Source organism: Mesocricetus auratus, unplaced genomic scaffold (genome assembly GCF_017639785.1).
Source record: "Mesocricetus auratus isolate SY011 unplaced genomic scaffold, BCM_Maur_2.0 Super-Scaffold_100008, whole genome shotgun sequence".
NCBI classification, from domain to species: domain Eukaryota; kingdom Metazoa; phylum Chordata; class Mammalia; order Rodentia; family Cricetidae; genus Mesocricetus; species Mesocricetus auratus.
In genome coordinates, this window is record NW_024429192.1 from 84,842,916 (window position 1) to 84,863,485 (window position 20,570).

The 20,570-nt window shown below is 39.0% G+C and overlaps 1 protein-coding gene across 1 annotated transcript in view; it reads left to right on the forward strand.

Annotated features, from left to right (window-relative positions):
• The window catches only part of Pan3 (poly(A) specific ribonuclease subunit PAN3), a 120,490-nt gene that overhangs the window by 12,472 nt on the left and 87,448 nt on the right, over positions 1–20,570 (forward strand). Inside the window, 3 exon segments of the mRNA XM_005083181.3 lie at positions 4,438–4,559; positions 6,880–6,946; positions 9,032–9,102. Coding sequence (XP_005083238.1) covers positions 4,438–4,559; positions 6,880–6,946; positions 9,032–9,102 — 260 coding nt within the window.

Here is a 20,570-nt window from a genome sequence, read left to right on the forward strand (position 1 = left end):
GTGGTTGCAGGGAATTGAACTCAGGACCTCTGGAAGAACAGTACCTCTGGAAGAACAGTCAGTGCTCTTAACCACTCAGCCATCTCTCCAGCCCTGGGGGTGACAGTTTCAAGCTGACAGTAGCAGCTTAGCACGTGATACCTTTACCCAAGATTAGAATAAAACATTTTAAGATTTTTGGAGCACTATGCTAAGAAGCAGGGTCAGAGATCCAATATTAGATCAAAAGGTAGACCTGACACTCCCCCCCCCCCCCCAGCTGCTTGGTGAGTTAGAAGTCTTAGGAACACTGCTAGGCTATGGAAACAGCTGAAAGAAAACTTTCATATTATCACAGATACATGAATTATTTAATCATCTTCATTTCTACATCCTCTTATTATGGAAACAATAAATTCCTCTTTTTCCTCTAGGGTCTTAAACTCTTCCTGTCACTAATTGTGTGTGTGTTGCGGGGGTGGGGGGTACATTCATAACATGGCCTGAAGATGCACATATGGTTTGTGTGTGTGTGTGTGTGTGTGTGTGTGTGTGTGTGTGTGTGTGTGTATACACTTAGCTTTTTGGCTTTGGGACTTGCACATCTGGAGGTGATTTAATTAATTTAGTATTTTGAGACAGGGTCTTTCTATGTAGTATTTCAGAACATACTATGTAGACCAGACTGGCCTCACAGTCATATGAACAGCCTGACTCTGCTTCCTGGGTATGCTGCTGTTAAATGTGTATACAGTCATGCTAGTTTTACTTTTTTTGAAGTTACTTTTCTTTCATTGGGATTGTTTATAATATGTAGGATGGGGTGGAGGGTATGGTGATAATGTACTACGTTGTAGTAAAATTAGTGATACTGTATTAGACTGGTGCTCAGAATATCAGACTCTGCAACAACAGTCATCATTCACGGGTATTGCTTTGTTAGACATGATGATTGGTATAAAACAAATCACCTCTTAAGGATCAACCATTTGGGGACAATGATAGCGTTGTCTAGTCATCTATTGTTCCGGTCTCTGCAACCATCATGGCCAGCAGAGTGACAACAATCTGGAAAGGCAGGAAGGTAGATTGGTTCATCACAACTCAGTAGGTGCTGTTGGTTCATACTTCAAGACTTTATTTTAGGTATATCAGAACGGCACAATTGGTGAAACATTTCCTGGTGATAAATAACTTAGTCTAGTGTGCATAGTAAAGCTTAACATGACTACATTGGAACTCTTCGTAAAGTACATGTGACATCTTCCATAATGATGGATTCTATAGATTGACAAGCTCACAATAGGTGTCTGGGGAGGATCCATGTGGTTTAGGTTACACAGATAACGCAAAGGTCACCAGACTATTAACTACACCCCCATCCAGCCTTCTGGGGGGAAAAACAGTTTATACATTCCTCCCTTTGAAGGGACACCCTGTGTGTTAATATTCCTGGTTTCTTAGTGCTTATCTGTGAGCTTAAGGACTTGTGTTAGTGTCATGATTAGTTATTGTGTGAATGAAAAGAAAAAATAAGTCTGTTGATTAGTATTGGATTGATTAGTATTAGTATTGCTAGAGCAGAGGAGGGACACAAATATATAGTACAGAATTAAGGGGCAACAGAGTGGGTGACGAGTATTGGCCAAAGGCTGACTGAAGAGAGAGGTTCAGGTAGACTTTCAAATAATTCAAAGTAGTGCTATCTTGTTGCAGGCTCAGCCAAAGAGTCCCTGCAAACCAAACCCATCTATGTTCCTTGGGAGAGGAAAAAAAGAAAGAAAAGAGTAAAGTGAAGAACAAGGTGATTATAGGATAGAACAGAAGTGAGCTGGCCTGATAGGTTGACATTGGTGTTAATGAAGGAGAAGATGTAGGGGGTGAGAGAGCTTGGTGGAAATAGGTTATGAAAACTGACTAGTGTGATTGTTGGACTATGAGCAGTTCCATCCTTTCTCAGTCTTCTTGGGATGTCTGGATTATGGATGCTGCCCCAGTCTGTAGGTCATGCCTCAGAGACAGGCTCCTATGCTGATTATACCTCTGCAAGTTTCTTCAGGGTTCATGCTGAGCATGCTGACCCTAACTCTATTCTGTATATTGTTTGAAGTCTGAACGTTCTTCTGTAGACTATTGTGACCCCTAGATTTTCAGCTCTCCAAGGGATGCATAGATCTGATCTAAAGCCCCTCTCCCACCTCCGTAATTGCACAATATTCTGTTAGTCTGCTTTCACGGTATAGTCCTTTGATACTTGGCCTGAGCTCCCTAGTGTATGGTTCACAATGGGTCTTGGGCTGCCATGCTGCCACAGTCTTAGTGAAGTGGCATCTTGCTTTTGTTGTGAGTTGACTCTGAGGAAAGAGGAATTCTCTTAGCATCTTTCTGCTGCTGCTGCTGCCTTGGATGTGATCCAATGGTTTTACAGAGTGTTTATTACTCTTCTGATTGTTGCTCTTCAGCTTTGCACAAATTAGTCCCTGAAGACTCTTGGCAGACCATGCCTGAGTGTTGTCTACTACATTAAAAGAAGGGAAACTTCAAACTTGTATAAAAGTAGAGAGGAGAGTATAATGATTCCAAGGCATTGGACTTTAGTAATGCTAAACGTTTTGCCAATCTGTCCAGTTTTGTTTTTCTGGAGTATTTGTGTATGGTAGGGAACAAACCAGGGGCCTCACTCATGCTAGGCAAGTCATTTACTGTCAAGTTCCCAACCCTCTGCTTTATTTTAATTACTTATTTTTGTTAGTGTTTGGTTGCTTGTTTTTCTTTTCTCTTGCTACAGTCCTGGCCTGAAACTCACTGTGTAGCCCAGAGGGGCCTCCTGACTCTTGAATGCTGTGATAAGGGACATGAACTGCCATGTCTTCTACCTTTAATTTTGACACCAAGGTCCCATTGAGTTGCTCAGCACGTCCTTGAGCTCACTTTGTAACTCCATGTATGCCTTGAACTTGCTATCCCACTGCCTCAGCCTCCTAAATAGTTGAGATTATAGGACTGTAACACCGGGCCTGGGATGCCAGGATAGTTTAAGTAAATCTTGCCCATCAGTCATACCTGGTAATTCTTCACTGGATGCATTAAAATTTACTTAATCATTTTTGGTCTTACTATATTTTCAGCTTTCTTTAAAGCGATTCATTCATTCTGTCTGTCTGTCTGTCTGTGACAGGGTGCCATAAATCCTAGCCTGGTCTCAAACTTACTATGTAGCAGAGGATGTCTTTGAATTCTGATCCTTAGGTCTCTACCTCTCTGGTGAAGTTCTGTGATAATAGGCATATACCACCATGCTTGGTTTGTGCAGAGCAGGGGATAGAGTTCAGGGTTTCCTGTATGCTAGGCAAGCACCCTGCTACTGAGTCATATTCCTGAGCTTTGTGGATTTTTTTTCTTTTTTTCTTTTTTTTAGTTTGTTCATTTAGGTGGGGGCTGATAAATTTCTCAGTGGCTACTTGGATCAGCTCAGGTTCCTGGTGTAAAACATAAGAGCATAAGGCATTGTAGAAAGTCCTGAATGTTAGCTGGGTGTTGGTGGCACACGCCTTTAATATCCCAGCACTCGGGAGGCAGAGGCAGGCGGATCTCTGTGAGTTTGAGACCAGCCTGGTCTACAGAGCGAGTTCCAGGACAGGCTCCAAAACAATGCAGGGAAACCCTGTCTCAAAAAACAAAAAACAAAAAGAAAGTCCTGAATGTTAGGTCCTGAGGATAGCCTTGAACATACGCTACCCAGTACTGTGGCCCTGCTAGTTTGATTGTCCTCTGTACCTCTCCCCTAAGTCAGCACAGAGCTCCCAGTATTCTGGTACTGTGGCTTTCAGTTTCTCTCTGAATTCTAAGATAGTGTAAAACTGACAGTTTCAGATTGGTTGTGAAAGAGAAACAGATTTGACAAACTTGTCTCTGTTTTCATTACTCCAGAGGTAGTGATTAGGAGTCTTCAGTCCTTTGCTAAATTAAAGGAAGGAAACTTGTCTAGAAAACTAGAAATACAAGATGTTTGGTTTTTTTCATGTGTGTAGTGTCTGTTAGGTGATTAGTATAAAAGTACAATTTCTAGTGGTGCAATGGTAGTGCATGCCTTAATCCCAGAGGCAGGAGTATCTTTGAGTATGAAGGCAGCCTGGAGAAGGAGCAGCCAGGGCTACACAGAGAAACACTGTCCTGAGCCCCCCTACCCCCTCAAAAAAAAAAAAAAAACCAAAACCAAAACAAACCTCAAATAAACAGAAAACCAAAAACCATTTCTGGATGCAGGGAAGGTGTAGCCAACATTTTTAAAAGTTTTTTAAGGACAAGTAAACCTTAATTTTATCTTAGATTATGACCTGGTAAAGAAACAAGTGACAGATTATGGAACTTTCAAACTTATTTAGAAATAAAGAATGATAATTGGTGTTTTGTCCTTTTAAATAATGGTAAATACTTGCATTTTCCTTCTCTTTCCAGTTCCTGGCATGGATGGAGGTGCTTTAACTGACACAAGTCTCACAGATTCCTATTTCAGCACCAGCTTTATTGGAGTCAATGGATTTGGAAGCCCTGTAGAAACAAAGTATCCCTTGATGCAGGTATCGTAGTGGATTGAGACGTTTTCCATTCTTAAACATTGTAGGTGGGAAGAGAGATGTTAGAGGTGAGAGGTGGGTAAAATGCAGGAAGTCATATGGTTGGAGTCAGTGAGAGCTTTCAGGATAGGGTTTGTGAAGAGAGATGGCAGTGGAGTGTGCAGAGGGTAGATAGAGAGTGTTCCACATGGATTGTCTGTATTAAGCTTGATCATGGTGGTAGTAAAATTTAAAAACATTTAAGTAGATAAATATATGCATATGATTTCAGTTTTGACAAAACCTGTCATCCCACTCACCAAACCTCTTGTTAACTTCTCAGGCAGCTTGCAGTAGTGTTAACAGTTTCCTGAGCTTTCTTTCTAGCAGGAAGATTCTACTGCACATTTCTGAATTTGCATTTAAGCTGTTGTGAAGCCAATGTACTTGAGTGATGTCATGTTAACATTGCCTGTACATTTTTAAAACATGTTCCCCTCTTTGTAGCTGACTTTTCTTTGTCATAACTGTGCAATGCTGTAGCCATTTTGTAGATATAGAAGAATTTTTGTAGAATTAGAATGAGTTTGGAAAATGTTTCTAATGTTATTTGTTGGAAAACTGCCATGATTGTGCCGTGAAAATGGTGCCATGCTGTTCCTTGCCTCGGTGGTGCCCCGCTGGTCCCCATGGTTTTACTAGGATGTTAAAAACACTGACTGTTTGGTTTCCATTCAGTGGGGGACTGACTCTAAGGAGCAGTACTTTTGAATGATTCTTAATTTAATTATTAAAAGCTTCTGTTTTAGCTGGGCGTTAGTGGCACACACCTTTAATCCCAAGAGGCAGAGGCAGATGGATCTCTGAGTTCAAGGCCAGCCTGGTCTATAGAGCGAGTTCCAGGACAGCCTCCAAAACTACACAGAGAAACCCTGTTTTGGAAAAACCAAAACCAAAACCAAAAAGTTTATGTTTCAGTGTTTCTATGTTCTTTATGGGCTATTTGAATGTAAACACTTCAGTAAGCATGCTGTCAGGGGCATGAGTAACCTCTCCTTTCCCTGTGTGTGTTTAGTGTATGTGTGGCATGATCTTGTGGAGACCACAGTTGGATGTCAGTTGATGACTCTGTGCTCTTTACCTTATTGCTTTGAGACAAGATCTCTCACTGAACTAGAAGCTCGTTGGTTTGGTTAGGCTGGCCAGCCAAAGCATCCAGGATCTACCTGTCTCCGTCCCACAATGCTGGGGCTACAGTAAGCTTTTGACATAGGTGGTGGAGATTCAATTTCAATTTCTTATTGCTGAGCAAGAGGTTAGCCACTGAACTTTATACCCATTCCTGAATTCCTTATTTTGAGTCAGGATCTCATGTGGCGCTGGTCAAAAATGACTATGTAGCAAAGGATGGATAACCTTTAACTCCTGATCCCCTCACAACTATCTCACAAGTTCTGTGGTCACACCATGTGTGTTACATGTCTGTTGTTATGTTCTTTTATATCAAAATCGCTTTAAGAACGTATTCTCCTCCCATCCCTCCCCCCCTTTTTTTCCCCGAGATAGGGTTTCTCTGTGTTGTTTTGGAGCCTGTCCTGGAACCCGCTCTGTAGACCAGGCTGGTCTCGAACTCACAGAGATCCACCTGCCTCTGCCTCCCGAGTGCTGGGATATTACAGGCATATGCCACCAACGCCCATCCAGTTTCCCCCTTTTAATAATGCAGAAGCTGACTAAGAAGTCAAGTTACTTAAGTTTGGGGTTGCAGGGTTTTTAAGCTAGAGCTGAGAAAGTCTAACTTAGATTACTTTTTCAGAGACTGAGTTAGCTTCATATATAGGACTTGCTGGTTTCAAAATCTTTCTAGGACAGACATAGAGGCAGTGGAATAGATTAGAAAAGCAGAGGATTTGTTTGGTAAAGAGAATAGCCTAATTGTACTGGCTTTTAAAGGTATATGAAGGATAATGCAAATTGAGAGATATTAGACTATGTACTGATTTAATATAGTTACTTTTCACATTGTTGGATGAGTATTAGAATTTATATATTGTCTTGCCCATGCTAGTAGGTTACTGAATTGTGGTTCAAAATTGGCCTGTCTTTAAAACACCTGGCTATTAAAGCATTTGATGTGCTTCCAGGGAGTCTGTGTGTAGGGAGTTGTAATCTAAGCAACAGTAGTAGGATGTGTAGGAGGGAAGATTAGTTTGTTGGTGATGTGAAAGATCAATTGGCATCATTAAAAAGGAAGGGGAGTATTCAGGCTGAACCAGTCAGTCTTACTGTTGGATGCTTTTAATTCTGTATTTCTCAATGCACATATGCATATTTTATTTTTCAGAGAATGACTAGTAGTAGCAGCTCCCCAAGCCTTCTAAATGACAGTGCCAAGCCATATGCAGGCCATGGTAAGATCTGATCTTGTATGTGAGTGCCATGTGTGGTTGCCTGTGTGTGTAATTCAGGTCCTAATTAGAAAATAAAAAAATTTCAAGAATAAGATTTTGAATCACCCATTTTTTTCCTTTTTTTTTTAAAGATTTATTTATTATATATACAGTATTCTGCTTGCATGTATGCCTACAGGACAGAAAAGGGCACCAGATCTCATTATAGGTGGTTCTGAGACACCATGTGGTTGCTGGATATTGAACGCAGGTCCTCTGGAAGAGCAGTCTGTGCTCTTAACCTCTGAGCCATCTCTCCAGACCCCCATTTTTCTTTTTACATTAGCAAATAGAATGATTAGGAATACATTAAACATTCTAATCATGGCACTTCTTGACTAATATAAATTAAATTCTTGCTTATTTTCATATGTTACATAATTGGTCCTTTTTTTTCCATTTTAGTTTTTTTTTTTCTTTTTTTCTTTTTGGTTTTTTGAGACGGAGTTTCTCTGTGGCTTTGGAGGCTGTTCTGGAATTCACTCTGTAGACCAGGCTGGCCTCGAACTCACAGAGATCCGCCTGCCTCTGCCTTCCGAGTGCTGAGATTAAAGGCATGTGCCACCAACGCCTGGCCTCATTTTAGTATTTTCTAATCAGCTCTTTTTTTTTTTAATCCAGGTTAGAAACAATCTTGTTTCACATGTCAATCCCAGCTCCCTCCCCCCCGCCCTCCCCAATTGTTCTTCTTTTACAAGAAGTGACACTAATGAGCTCTGTGTGTGAATAGTTTAAAAAAAAAAAAAACACTTTCATCTTGTATTTCTGTCAGTGTTTTTAATCATTTCTGTCAGTGCTTTTAATCATTTGTTTTGGATAGATCTTAGCAATGGAATTAGTTTTAAAATTATGAGCATTTAAATAACTTGTTATTTAATAGTTCCAGATTTTTCCTACATTTTCTTTTAAAAAGTGTTCCATAGTAAAGTGTGTGTGTGTGTTTGGGGGGGGTGCATGTGTGCACACACAGACATGTATGCGAACAACCCAGATGAAATATAAAATGTTAAAAACTACTAATAGTGATGAGTAAAATTTGCAATTTGATAATTTTCTGTGATATTTTATGTCTGTAAAGTTTCCATTACTGTTTAGGAATTTCAGTCTTGTGATGAAGAAAAAATAACATTTTAATGTTAGACTTAGTGTTAGAAATTACTTTGTAGCATTATATATTTTGGTATTCCCATATTATTTTTAAATGCTATAGAGGGTGACAAATGATACATAATAAATTACAGCGTTTTGAATGCCTTAAATGTATGTGTTATATAAAAACTTGTTTTGCTATATGTTAGCTTTTTTTGGCATTTTATATTAAATCATTTTAACACTAGTGAATTGTCACGACAAAGCAGCAGCTGGAAGAAGGCAGAGACATCAAGCAGAAATCCCTGTGTACTGTGTTGTAAGGAATTTTAGAGCTCCTTTAAGGGAGAGCATCAATGCAGCCTTTTAGAGTCTCACATGTAGTAAGATTTGTTGTGTCCATAAGTGCAGATGAAGTTCCATGTCTTGTGTCCTCAAAACTCCTGATGTGTAAAGTGGGAAGCAATTCAGACTTGTAATGTTTGAAGAGTAACATACTTTGAACCTCTGGATTCTGTTTGTGTACTTAAACATTTAGTATTTTAATCTTTAAATACTTTGACAAGAATGTCAGAAGTGTGCTAATAAACTTAGAACTATAGATTAGTCTATAGAGTAGGTTTGAAGGCCTTGATATTTAATTTAATCTGCGTCTGGATCTCTCTGGCCTGACTCCTTTTATCCCCAGGATTTGGTTTTAGCACAAGTGTTTCCTATAACAACACTCCTTTCCTCACAATTTAACTCTTGTATTTTATTTTTCTCTTGTTTTAATCAAACAGGTTCATTTTTCCATAGCTACATACTTGGCTGGGTAGATAGCAGTGCAGGCTGGATGAAGTAGTTATGAATTTGTGTCTCATGCGTTGAAAATGCAGGTGCATCAGCACTGAGCTTGCTGCTGTTGTGGCCCTGACATGTTACCTGAGTTAGAAACCTGTGTGACTTGCCTTCCAGATCCTCTGACTTCACCTGCTTCATCCTTGTTTAATGACTTCGGTGCCCTCAACATCTCCCAGAGAAGGAAGGTAGGTGACATTGAGATTCCAGTGCAACTACATGCAATTTATGTGGGAGTAAGACCTTTTGTGGGCTGAGTGCTCTTCTTGGCTTTACTGAAGTTTTTTTCTCATCTCTTTGCTTTCTCTCATTGCTTTTGGCTTATTGCATTGGGATCTTAAATAGCTCAGGCTGGCTTTGTATTTGTGATGGTTCTCCTGCCTCAGCATCCCCAATGCTGGGATTGCAGGCACACAACACCATGCCTGACACCTTATCTCTTTCTTATATGTGGAATTTTATTAGATCTGTATGCATGGGGTGAAACATTTTAAGGAAAGGGATGAAATCCTTCTGCTTGCTTTATTTTTTCTAAATATATTCCATTGCTGTTAATATGATCCAGTGTAGATATTTTAACCATATTTTAGCATTTTTTTGACTTGAGACTAGATTTCAAGAGGTTTTCCATAATTTGAGCTCAATACAAAACAAACCTAAGATTTACAACTTTACATAATTGACTCAGCTGTTTAAAACTAAATTTTAATTAAAATTCTATGGGTTTGTTTGTTGTTTTTGGTTTTTTTCTGGGGGCAGTGACAACACAGATTTACTAGGTGGCTCAGACTGGCCTTGAATTCATAACACTTCTGCCTCAGTTTCCCAAGTGCTAGAATTACAAGTGTGCCATCATGCTTAACCCTTAAAATCTGTTCATGTTACAAATTTGATATAATTTAGAATTGAGATTATAGGCCACTTTAGGATCTTATGAGGACTGATTTTTGTGACAAGTTGAAATGAGTAGTTTGGTGCCTTTGGGTTGGGTCTTAGTGAGAGCCGTACTGATGTGCATGGTCAGATGGTTAGGACTAGAGATACAGGACCTTGTGCATCTTGATGGATGTTACTATGAAGTTTAAACATTCTTGTTTTTTAAGTAATGGGAAAAAGGCCCCATGTTAAATACCACCATTAGAAAAAATGAACTGAAGAGGAGTTTGAGGGGAGGCGTTGGAATAGAGAGGAGTATAGCATGAAGGTAACGATGACTGTGGTGATGATGGCTTGTTTCCAGGCTTTGTGTAACCCTGTGCCTGTCAGTCATACCTCAATAAGTTACCTACAAAACTTGAAGAGACTGTGTGTTTTCAAAGCAAAAACATTTCAAGGATGTGGCGTATAATCACATGAGCACTTTGTGCACTTAGTGTTGTGTTCATCTTAAGAACTGGATTAGAACAAGAAGGTGATTGGAAGTGCTTTTAACAGCTAGGTCTGATAGATACAATGTTTGGGCTTGATTTTTATAGATTTTTAATGGTTTCACCAAGAATAAAGTTAGTTTTGTTTTGCACATTTTTCTCCTGGGTTGGTGAAAGGTGGTAGAGGTGGATACCATTAGACTTGCCGGCAGTAGTGAGGGGTGGCACTGAAGGCTCATTATGGCAGGAAAGTGCAACACCGGCCACAACCAGGGAACAAGTTATAGATTATAGAGCTCTTTAGAGAAAAGAGATTTCCACTTAGCCTACTGGTCCTTCTCACTGCTTTCTCTTAGTTTAAAGTTTTAAAAAGTTAGCTATAGTAAGTGGTGTTTGTCATACCTTGCCCATAACTGGCTGTATCTTAAACAAAGAGTTGAAATATACCATTTAGAGCTATTTTTGAAAAATATTAAAAATCAGTGGGGATTTTAAGAGGAAAACACAGCACGTTGTTTTTTTTCACTGAAGAAAACAATAGTGATTTCAGTGCTATGTAGCCCAGGCTGGCCTCAGACTTGCAGTGACCCTCCATATACTTCAGACCTAGAATCACATACTTGAGCTGCCCTGCCTGACCTTCAGACTTTATATAATTTAATAGAAGTGGAATAATAATACAAGGAAACACGGTGACTCTGGAGGTGCTGGGATCTCTAACCCTCTGACCTTGTACCTTCATTCTAGATTATAATCTTCCCACTCATGAAATGATAGACATATCCTAAACAGGTGTTGTGTTTTCCTTTATTTCTAAAAAACTGCAGCCTGTAATTGAAAGTGTTAATATCTGACTGCAAAATCCCCATTGTTGCAGTGGACAGTTAACATAATGTGTAGTGGAAGTACGTCATCCAGTAGATTGAGGTAGTAGGTACTATTTCTGTGGGTATGTATTGTGTTTTTAAATTCTAATTATTGCTCATAAAGTTAAAAAAATCTTTGTTTTAAGAATTCTTTGGCAGTGGGAGTAATGTATAGCATGCTGGCAGTCATGGGGCCTACCTTCTTTTCTTTTGTTGTAATTTATATTTGTTACATGATGTAATTTCATGGAAGTAAATACAAATTATATTTAATTAAATTCAATGCTTATTTAAGCAGGTTAACATTATTGATATTTCAAAATAATGTCAGAGTAAAGGTAGTAGGGCATTCACTACCATTTCATAGCCTGTAAGGTAAATAACTTCCCCAAGATCCCAAGTGGGTCGATCCCAACAGTCATGTGTTTACTATATGTGAATAAATTAGTGAGTGCCAGCTTAAATATTTGATGATTGCAAAGTAGCAGTGAATTCTCTATATCCATGAGAACATATAAAGAAAGAATTCTTGACAGTGAAGAATATGGAGAGGTTTAAACCGTCTAGGTAGAAGGTGCCCACAATTAGGAAGGAACCTCAGTCAGTAACTCCTCTCCTGTCCTTCACAGATAAATCAAGAGACTAGACCTGAGCAGCTTAGTATTTTTATGGGCTTACTGAAGCAAAATGTGGTATGAAAAATAGTATAGAAAGGTTCATAGCCATCATCTAATTGTCATTAGATATGTGAGAAGACTCCTGAATAATTCCATATCTGAACATATGGCCTTTGGTCATTACAATAGAACCATAGGAACCAGAACCAGCTTCAGCAGAGTCTAGAAATACCTGAAGCAACCAGTAATGCTGTGGCATCACAAAGAATTATTTTTCTTGTAATTTAGTCTTTAACTTGATACAAGTCAACTGTGATGTATAAGAAATGATTTTAAATGATTTTTATATTTATGCTTGAAAAGCATTGGTATTTTTCACTTTGATTTCCCTCATTAAGAATGTATATAGAATGAAAAGGTTATAGTAAGGAATTTATGTAATCATTCTTGGGCAAGATACATGTTGGAAGAATTAGAATTCTAATTTTGTAGTCTATGGAAAAGTTAAATCCCTGTAAAATGCTACTTATGACTAGAGTTTTGTTAAAAATTAGAGTTAATATACTAGATATTAGAGATTAATATACAAGGCAGTCTTAGCAAGGTAGGCACAGTTAAAGTTGGTTACTGGTATGGACTCTCTGAATCATAGGTGTGATCCAGACAAGCAGTAAAACTTGGGTACTAAATCCTTTGAAAACAAAATCTTTTATCAGAGTTAGGTATAGGAGCACAGGCATGAATGCAGTGCTTCAAACTCTGGTGGGGTTCTTGCCGCTCTGTGGTTTTTTTGTACAGAACCACCACATGTGATTGGTATAAGTCAGGCAGATGAGGATTGATATTCTTGGATTCCCATTTATCTCTCTCAGGGTGATGGTCTGCTTGTTATTTATTCACCTGATCACTTGAATTCATTCTATATGTCTCGAAATAAAAACACCCTTAGGTATGTGCTATTTGCATGTCTTTGGCTCAGTTAGGTGTGTTTCAGCCCTAAGCTGGGGTAAGTTCATTTTTGTCCATGTTTTTTAAGTAAGACTTCAATATTAAGCTAAATTCCTGATACAACAATATCTCTGACTCTTTGTTTTGCTCTCTGTCAGAATGAGAGCAGTGGGATCCAGGGGGATAGTCACTTGCCGTGGTTTGTTTGTGATGCAATGTGGGTGATGGAAGAATCTCCTGGGTTATTTTGCTTGAGAGCAATTCACTGATAGTGTTCTCACTGATGATTTCCTTGTTTGAACCCAGGTCCGGTCTTCCTGACTCTAGTTTCTTGAGAGCGTCCAATTGTCTACTGTCTCTATCACAAAGCCTCCTGATAATAAAGTGTTTCCTCTTTTCTAATGAATACTTTTTTTTCCAATTGGTTGTGCAGTGCATTTGTGTTGAACTAAGAAGGATTTCCTTTTTTTTTTTTTTTTTTTTTTTTTTTTGTCTATACATAACTCTGGCTGTCCTGGAACTCACTGTGAAGACCAAGGCAGCCTTGATCCACCTACCTCTGCCTCCCAACTGTTGGGAATAAAGGTGTACACCACTGTGCCTAGTTCTAAGAAAGATTTCTTCAAATCCGTGAGATTGCAAGAGAATTTTGTTGGCTTTTGAATGGTTTTTAAAAAGCTGACTTAACATTTTGTTTGGGAGGTGATTTAAATGTGTATGGTAGTGTGGAGTTTAATACCATACCCAAACAAGTGAATTGAAGTTTGTGCAATGCTTATCATCCAGTCTTAGAATTTTAGAGATTTTTGAGTTTTTTCCCCCCCAGAAAAACAGTAGTTTAATAAATACAGAGTACTTTTACCTTGGACTTTAGAACAAGTAGATCATTGTGACATTATCTGCTTGACTTTTCTATACCCTACTATAGTCATTGAATTTATGAAGTATAACTGTTACCAAAAACAAGTCTTGTTAGTGATTCATCTCTGTTTTCCAAGGAAGTAGGTGTGAGGGTGTGAATTAGTTAAGATGATTTTCACCCACCCAAGTTGTGTTCAACAACCTGACAATTGAATTTCTTAATTTTAGGCTTTAGTTTTTTGAATATCATCTCATTGTTTCTTACAGATTCCTTCATGCTGGTAAGATTAAGAGAGATTGGTTCAGGTTTAGCTAAATGACATTAAATCTGTGATACTTGCTGGGCGGTAGTGACATTGGAGTCCTTCCTGGTCTACATAGTGAGTTCCAGGACAGACTCCAAAGCTAAGGAGAAACCCTGTCTTGAAAAAAAAAAAGAAAGACTGATACTTTCAGATACTATTTGGAATAGATCTCTTTGGAGACAGGGTGCTATAATTAATAGAACAGGCATTAGAATCTGACCTTGTTTGTGGTGAGAGTGTAATCTCTTTTCAGATTTGTTTCGAATCCATGTAATGATGGACATTAGCTTCATAAAATTGTATATATTAAAGGTATTAATGGATGTAAAATGTTTGGCATAGTGATATGTACTTTTGGTTATTTATAGTCTTCCATAGCTTGCCATTTTGCAGTTAAAAACTTAATCTGTTTCTGAGTATGTAGTTGGGTTATTTTTTATTACTTCTTACTTCAAATCATAGTAGGGCAGTTTTGAAGATATTCTGCTGCTTTTAAACATTCAACTAAGCAAGTATAACACAAGTTAAATTAAAAAAAAAAGTTGGCCTGGGGAAATAGCTCTGTTGGTAGAGTGCTTGCCTCGAATACATGATGCTTGGGGTTGATCTGATGATCATAGCATTGCATAAGCCAGATATGGTGGTTCATATTCAGGAGGAGGAATGAGAAGGATCAGGAATTCTAGACTAGCTTGGGATCTCAGACTGTCCCTCACAAAAACAAAACACGGGGCTGGGGGAATGACTTGGTGTGCAAACTACTTGCTTTAACAAGTCTGAGCACCTAATTATGATCCTAGCACAATGTAGAAATGGGTGTGTTGAAACACATGACCTCAGGTATGCTGCCCCGTGCCTGTATGTAATCCCCAGTGTCCCAAAGGCAGAGAGAGGCAGGAGAATTGCCTCAAGTTGGAAGCCAATGTGGTCTACGTAGAGAGTTCTAGGATATTCAAGGGCTGTGTAACAAAACTGTCTCAAAAAATGGAGAAGGAGAAAAAAATTAAATGCAGTTTTTTAGCATCCTGTTTATATTCCAGTGAATTTATTTTTATTTTTTTTAAAGATTTATTCATTTATTATGAATACAACATCCTACATCCACATCTGTCTACATGCCAGAAGAGGACACCAGATTTCATTATAGATGGTTGTGAGCCACCATGTGGTTGCTGGGAATTGAACTCAGGACCTCTGGAAGAGCAGTCAGTGGTCTTAACCTCTGAGACATCTCTCCAGCCCCTACTCCAGTGAATTTAGTTACTGATCATTCATGTAATTTAATTATTTATTTTCATGAATAAAGATATACTGAAATAGTCAGGACATTTAGTTAACCAAGGGATGACCTGTTGTTAGAAGAGGTTGTAGAAAAAAATGCATGTTTATTTGGGATTAAGTATATAGTGAACTCTAGCCAGAGGCTTCTGGTGGATGGACTTCACACTCAATTTGAGGAGCAGATGCTTGATTGTTAACTGCAGAAGATAATGGATTTGGAATGTCAACTGATCACATCTACTGAAGGGATACAGTTTTCTTATGTGTTCATGACTTCTTTTTTGAGCATATGCTGTTTTCATCATTGTTTCACAGTGCAGATAATGGAAGTTCTTGCTTATGACTTTGATAGTCAGAGGGATTTCTTGTAATTTGAGGTAAGGGAAACACTTTGGGGATAGCATCTTGTTTTCTCTGGTGTGTCATTAATGAAGACATTAATGATGTCTTTTTTCTGGTCTGTCACCAAAGTCTCAGTGCTGTGAGCCCTGGGCTGTTTAGCAACTCTTTTACATCGTTCCTGCTATATTCTAAATGTTCTTGAAAAAAGAACAAATTATTACTGATCATTTATTCCAAAGGACTGAAATCTTGAGTGAGTGAATGAATTTTTTAAAAAACTGTGCTCATGCAATAGGAGGGTCAGAGTTTAAGGTCATTCTCAACTATACAGTGAGTTCAGAAGCAGCCCAGGCTACACAGATGCCATCTCAAAAAGCAGTAACCTACACCCAAAAAACTCTACCCCAAGTAGCACAAACATGCTTGAGTCTAGAGACTTACCTGCCTTGATAGGGATTAGAGGATGACCTTCAGTCCTTGTCACAGGTCAACTCTTCACAGGCCACATCCTTAGCAAAGAAAGGACTTTGTTAAATGTGGGGCAGCACTCTCAGTAGCTTAGAAGGCTCTGTCAAAGGTTCAGAATATCAGGAAACTATAAAGCCTTTATGGTTTGAGGGTGTCTCCTGTTTCTGTTTCTATCACTGGTGGTTTCTCATCTAGGTCTTGACTCTGAGATCTTTTGGTCCTTTCAAGTGTGGTCTGTAGATGAGCAGTGCCTGGCAGTTTTGGATACTTTGTAGAAATGCAGTCTTAGCCTCAATCTTGGTTCACTGAGTCAGAATAAGTCTTTAAAAAATGTCTCTTGTGGTGATGGGAATGGGTCTTGGGAATGCTAGGCACTGAGCTTAACAAGATTCTCCCATGTTTGTTAAACTTATACTCTAGAATATATTTTCAGCCATTTCCCTTGAAAACTTTTGCTCAAGATGCTTTGAAACTAAATCCTGACAAAAAGTAAAACCTTTTTTGGGGGGAGGGGGTTGGAGACAGTATCTCTGTGGCTTTGGGGCCTGTCCTGGAACTTGCTCTGTAGACCATCTTAGCCTGGAACTCACAGAGATTCTTCTGTCTCTGCCTTCTGAGCGCTGGGATTAAAGGCGTTCACCACCACCACTTGGCCTGTCTTATTACTGTCTTAATAGTGTTAAGTTTGGTGAATTATAAAAATAATTTTTATAGGAATCTTGAGACACCTGGTTAAAAATATACATGTATCAGAGAGAGTGCAAGGGAGAAAGAGCAGGAGTTTATAGGCACTGCTGGATGTTTCATCCCAGGACAAGGACAGTGGGACTCAGCTGTAGTGTTGGTTTGCTGGCAGGCAGAGGGAAGTGGTTGTTACAGGTTGTGAATGCCCCCATCCTGTTCCCAAATAGCCCTGCTCAGATGGAGGTCAAAAGGCTCCCAGAACAAAATTCTGTTTACAATGGGGATCAAGCAAGTAAAGGTGCTTGCCATCAAACCCTGCTCAGGCTATTTGGGAGCAGGATCAACACAAGTGTTGACTTTTTTATTTTTGATAAGTGCAGTTTTCAGTGCTTGCTAAGTTAGCATTTTAGAAGTTAAGGGGAAGGAGAAGAGGTGCTGTGTTTGGCTTGTGCTGAAGGAAAACTCAAAAACTACATACATAGCCCTTTCACGTAACATTTTGTTTCCTCCTTCCTCACCATCCACTTGATAAATTCTGTCAGCCTCTGCTTTCAGCTAATCAATAGTTTTTAGCCTACCAGTTCCTTCCTCTGCACTCTGGGTTTATTACATCTGTCCATTCTGTGCCTTGGTTCTTAGCTAGAGGCAGTGGCAACCTATGTAGAAAGGTCATTTGGCAACACTTGAAGACAGTTTTGTCTTGCTCCTGTGGTGATAGTGCTGCTGTGGGAATCTAGTGGGGAAGACAGGTGCAGGTAATCATCTTGTAGGACTGGGGGCACCCCCATTAAAAAGATCTATCCAGTGGGCAGTGCTGAATTTGAGAAAGCTTGATCCAGACATCTCCGGCCACTAATTTGTCACCGGCTTCCAGTTTCATGTCAATTTTTCCTTCAGATTGCTATAGAAATTACTTTGTAAAATGGATCCACTCCTGTCAACTCTTTTCTTAACCATCCTCCTTTGCCAAGTGAGGTGCAGATTCCTTACCATAGGTTATGATATAGGAAGTGTTTTGTTATTGCTTTCAAGCTTCATTCATCCTTGTTTCTTTAGCTTAACCCTCTAGTGGCCTACTGGTGAGTGAACTCTGCCATTGTGCTTTGGCCTATAGGTGCATTTTCCTAGCCTTCCATCTCCCCCTTCAAAAACAGTCTCAGCCAGCCCACATACTCCCCATCTCTCTCTCCCCTTTCCTTTCTGAAAAGTGTCTACACCCTGATAATCCTCTCCGATGCAGCAATCCAAATCAGACCAAATCAAACTGAATTAGAAAAAGCCCACGTTTGACAGATATAGCACTCCTAGATGGCCTTCCAGCCCTCCAGAGAGGATATGGGAAAGGGAGGCAGTTTATATACCCTGTGGGAGTGGTCTTGAGTGTCTTTGGGGGAGACGTCATCATTTGGTGGGCTTTCTGAGATGCAGCAGGGTTTGGAGGGAAATAAGGGAGGGGGCTTCGGGGGACCTTATTCACCATAGCACCTTCCTCTCCACTTCCCTCTCATTTTCTCCTGCTTTGGCACACTTACTTGGCCTTAAGTCTGCTCTAGCACTTGCCTCCTTTGTGAAGTGCCTTTGCCTCTGCTCTCTGGATACCTCAATTATGTGTGCATTACTGTATTGTGTCAGTGACTTAACACTTTGCCTTCTTATCTGTATAGCTTCCTAGCATATGTATAACTTCTGTTCCAGGGAAAGATGCATGCATGCCAATGTGTTCTAAGCACCTACAGTAGCCCCCAATACAAAGTCTTTCCTCAGATGTTCCATTGGAATTCTTTTTCTTGAAATAGCCCAGCTGACTTTGAAACTAGCTTGCAGATGAGACAGTCCTGTATTTTTTTGTGCAGTGAGAGTTGTATTAGAATCCTCTTTATTTTTCTGTGTACTTTTTTTTTGCTATACCTTCATGCTTCCTGTTGCTGTCATTTTTTTGAATGCCATTTTGCATTGTGAATTTGTATCCTGTTGTTTCTGTTACTGTTTTTAAAGCTAGCTTGCTTGCTTGCTTGCTTGCTTGCTTCCTTCCTTCCTCCCTTCCTTCCTTCCTTCTTCCTTCCTTTTCCAAGATAGGGCCTCCCAGGTGTTAAAGACATTACCCACCACACACAGCTGCTTCTGTTAGTTTAAATGGTGCTACTACTTTAGGTCTTTTTAGTGGCCTGCAGGACCATGCAGCTTATTGAAGAGTTTGTGTCTATTCCGGCTCAGCTTCAGAGATCTCCTGCAGGCAGTAGGTATGGAGTAAAGGGAGAAAGGAGTAAGACTTATTTGGGAAACCAAGAAACAATTCTAATGAGAAATCTTGGGAGGAAAGGTGACCTATTACAATTTTTTTCTATATTAATGTACTATATGGAAGACAAATTCTATTGACTGTTACAATTGAATCAAAAAGAAAGTGAATCTGTGACAAATCTGAATTGCTATAGACCATCTAATAATAATATATAATATATATATATACATATATAAATATAAATATATGTATAGTATTTCAATACATAATAGAATTGAAGTATCTTTGTCTAAGTGTTTTGGACAGTTGTGATTTTAATATAAAAATTTTGCTTATGTGTATGAGTGTTCTGCCTGCATGTATGTCTGCACTATGTATGTGGTGCCTGTGGAGCCCAGAGGGGATCATATATCCTGGAACTAGAGCTACATATGATTGTGGGTGCTGAAAACTGAACCCAGATTCTTTGGAAAAACAGCCAGTGCTCTTAACCGTTGAGCTATCTCTCTTCTCCTTGTTATGATTTTAATTGGCCTTTGTTATTTTAACATTTGTGATAGAAGTAGAATTTATAGCTCAGGAATTTTCTAAGATAAAAATTTTAAATAGTAAATGCTTAATTAAGGCTCTTATTCTTAATATATATCAAAGCCTTTAAGTTACTCACTTGAACACAGTGATGTTTGAGTTTAATCTTAACTTTTCCCAAGGAGTTATGTTGCTAAAAATAACATGCTTTGAAATTGTGATTATAGCATGAGTCATAAAGCATGTAGAGTATTCTGGTCCAGAGACTTTCTCTCTCATTTAGATGTGCAGGGAGATTGTGTTTGCCCTGGGCTGCATAGAGCTGGAGCTGCTCTAGCTTCATGAACCTCTTAACACTGTTCTGATTGTAGGGTTGGTACTTTCAAGTTTAATTAGTTTTTATTCTCCTTAAAGACAATACCAGTACAGGCCTCTTAAGGAGAGGAGAACTATGTTGTATAGATTAATTTTCTATAGGGTTTTGAAATTTAGATGTTGTATATTTTCTTGAATTGTTGATTCCACCATCATCCTTTAAAATTTTAAGGGTATTTTATGGGTATTAGTGTTTTACTTGCATGTCTGTATGTGCGTGATGTGCATGTCTGTTGTCTGCAGAGGTCAGAAGAGGGAGTCACATCCCCTGGGACTAAAATTACAAGTAGTTGTAAGGTGCCACCTGGGTACTGGAGATTGAACCTGGGTCCTTTGCAAGAGCAACAAGTGCTGTTAACTACTGAGCCAATTCTCCAGCCTCTCACACCTTCTTTTAAGGTCAAATGTTGCTATGTAGTTTGGGCTGGCCCAAGGTTAAGGATACTCCTACTTCAGCTTCTCAAATTCTGGAATTGCAGACCTTTGCACCACCATGCATAGCAAATTGTGCTGCTTTCTTTACATTAGATTAAAAAAAAATCTCAATGTTGCACACAAATGATTTTTAGTATTCATTACATCTCAGGCTATAGCAATAAGTAAGTGTTCTTACTTCAATGTTTGTAATTAATCAAATTTATTGATTTGTATTTTACATCTCAACCGTAGTCTAGCATGTATAGATTTATTTCCTGAAGGGGACACATATGGGCATACATGTATTATGTATGTGTTTATGTGTATATTACCTTTAAAGTACAGTAGTTAAGGG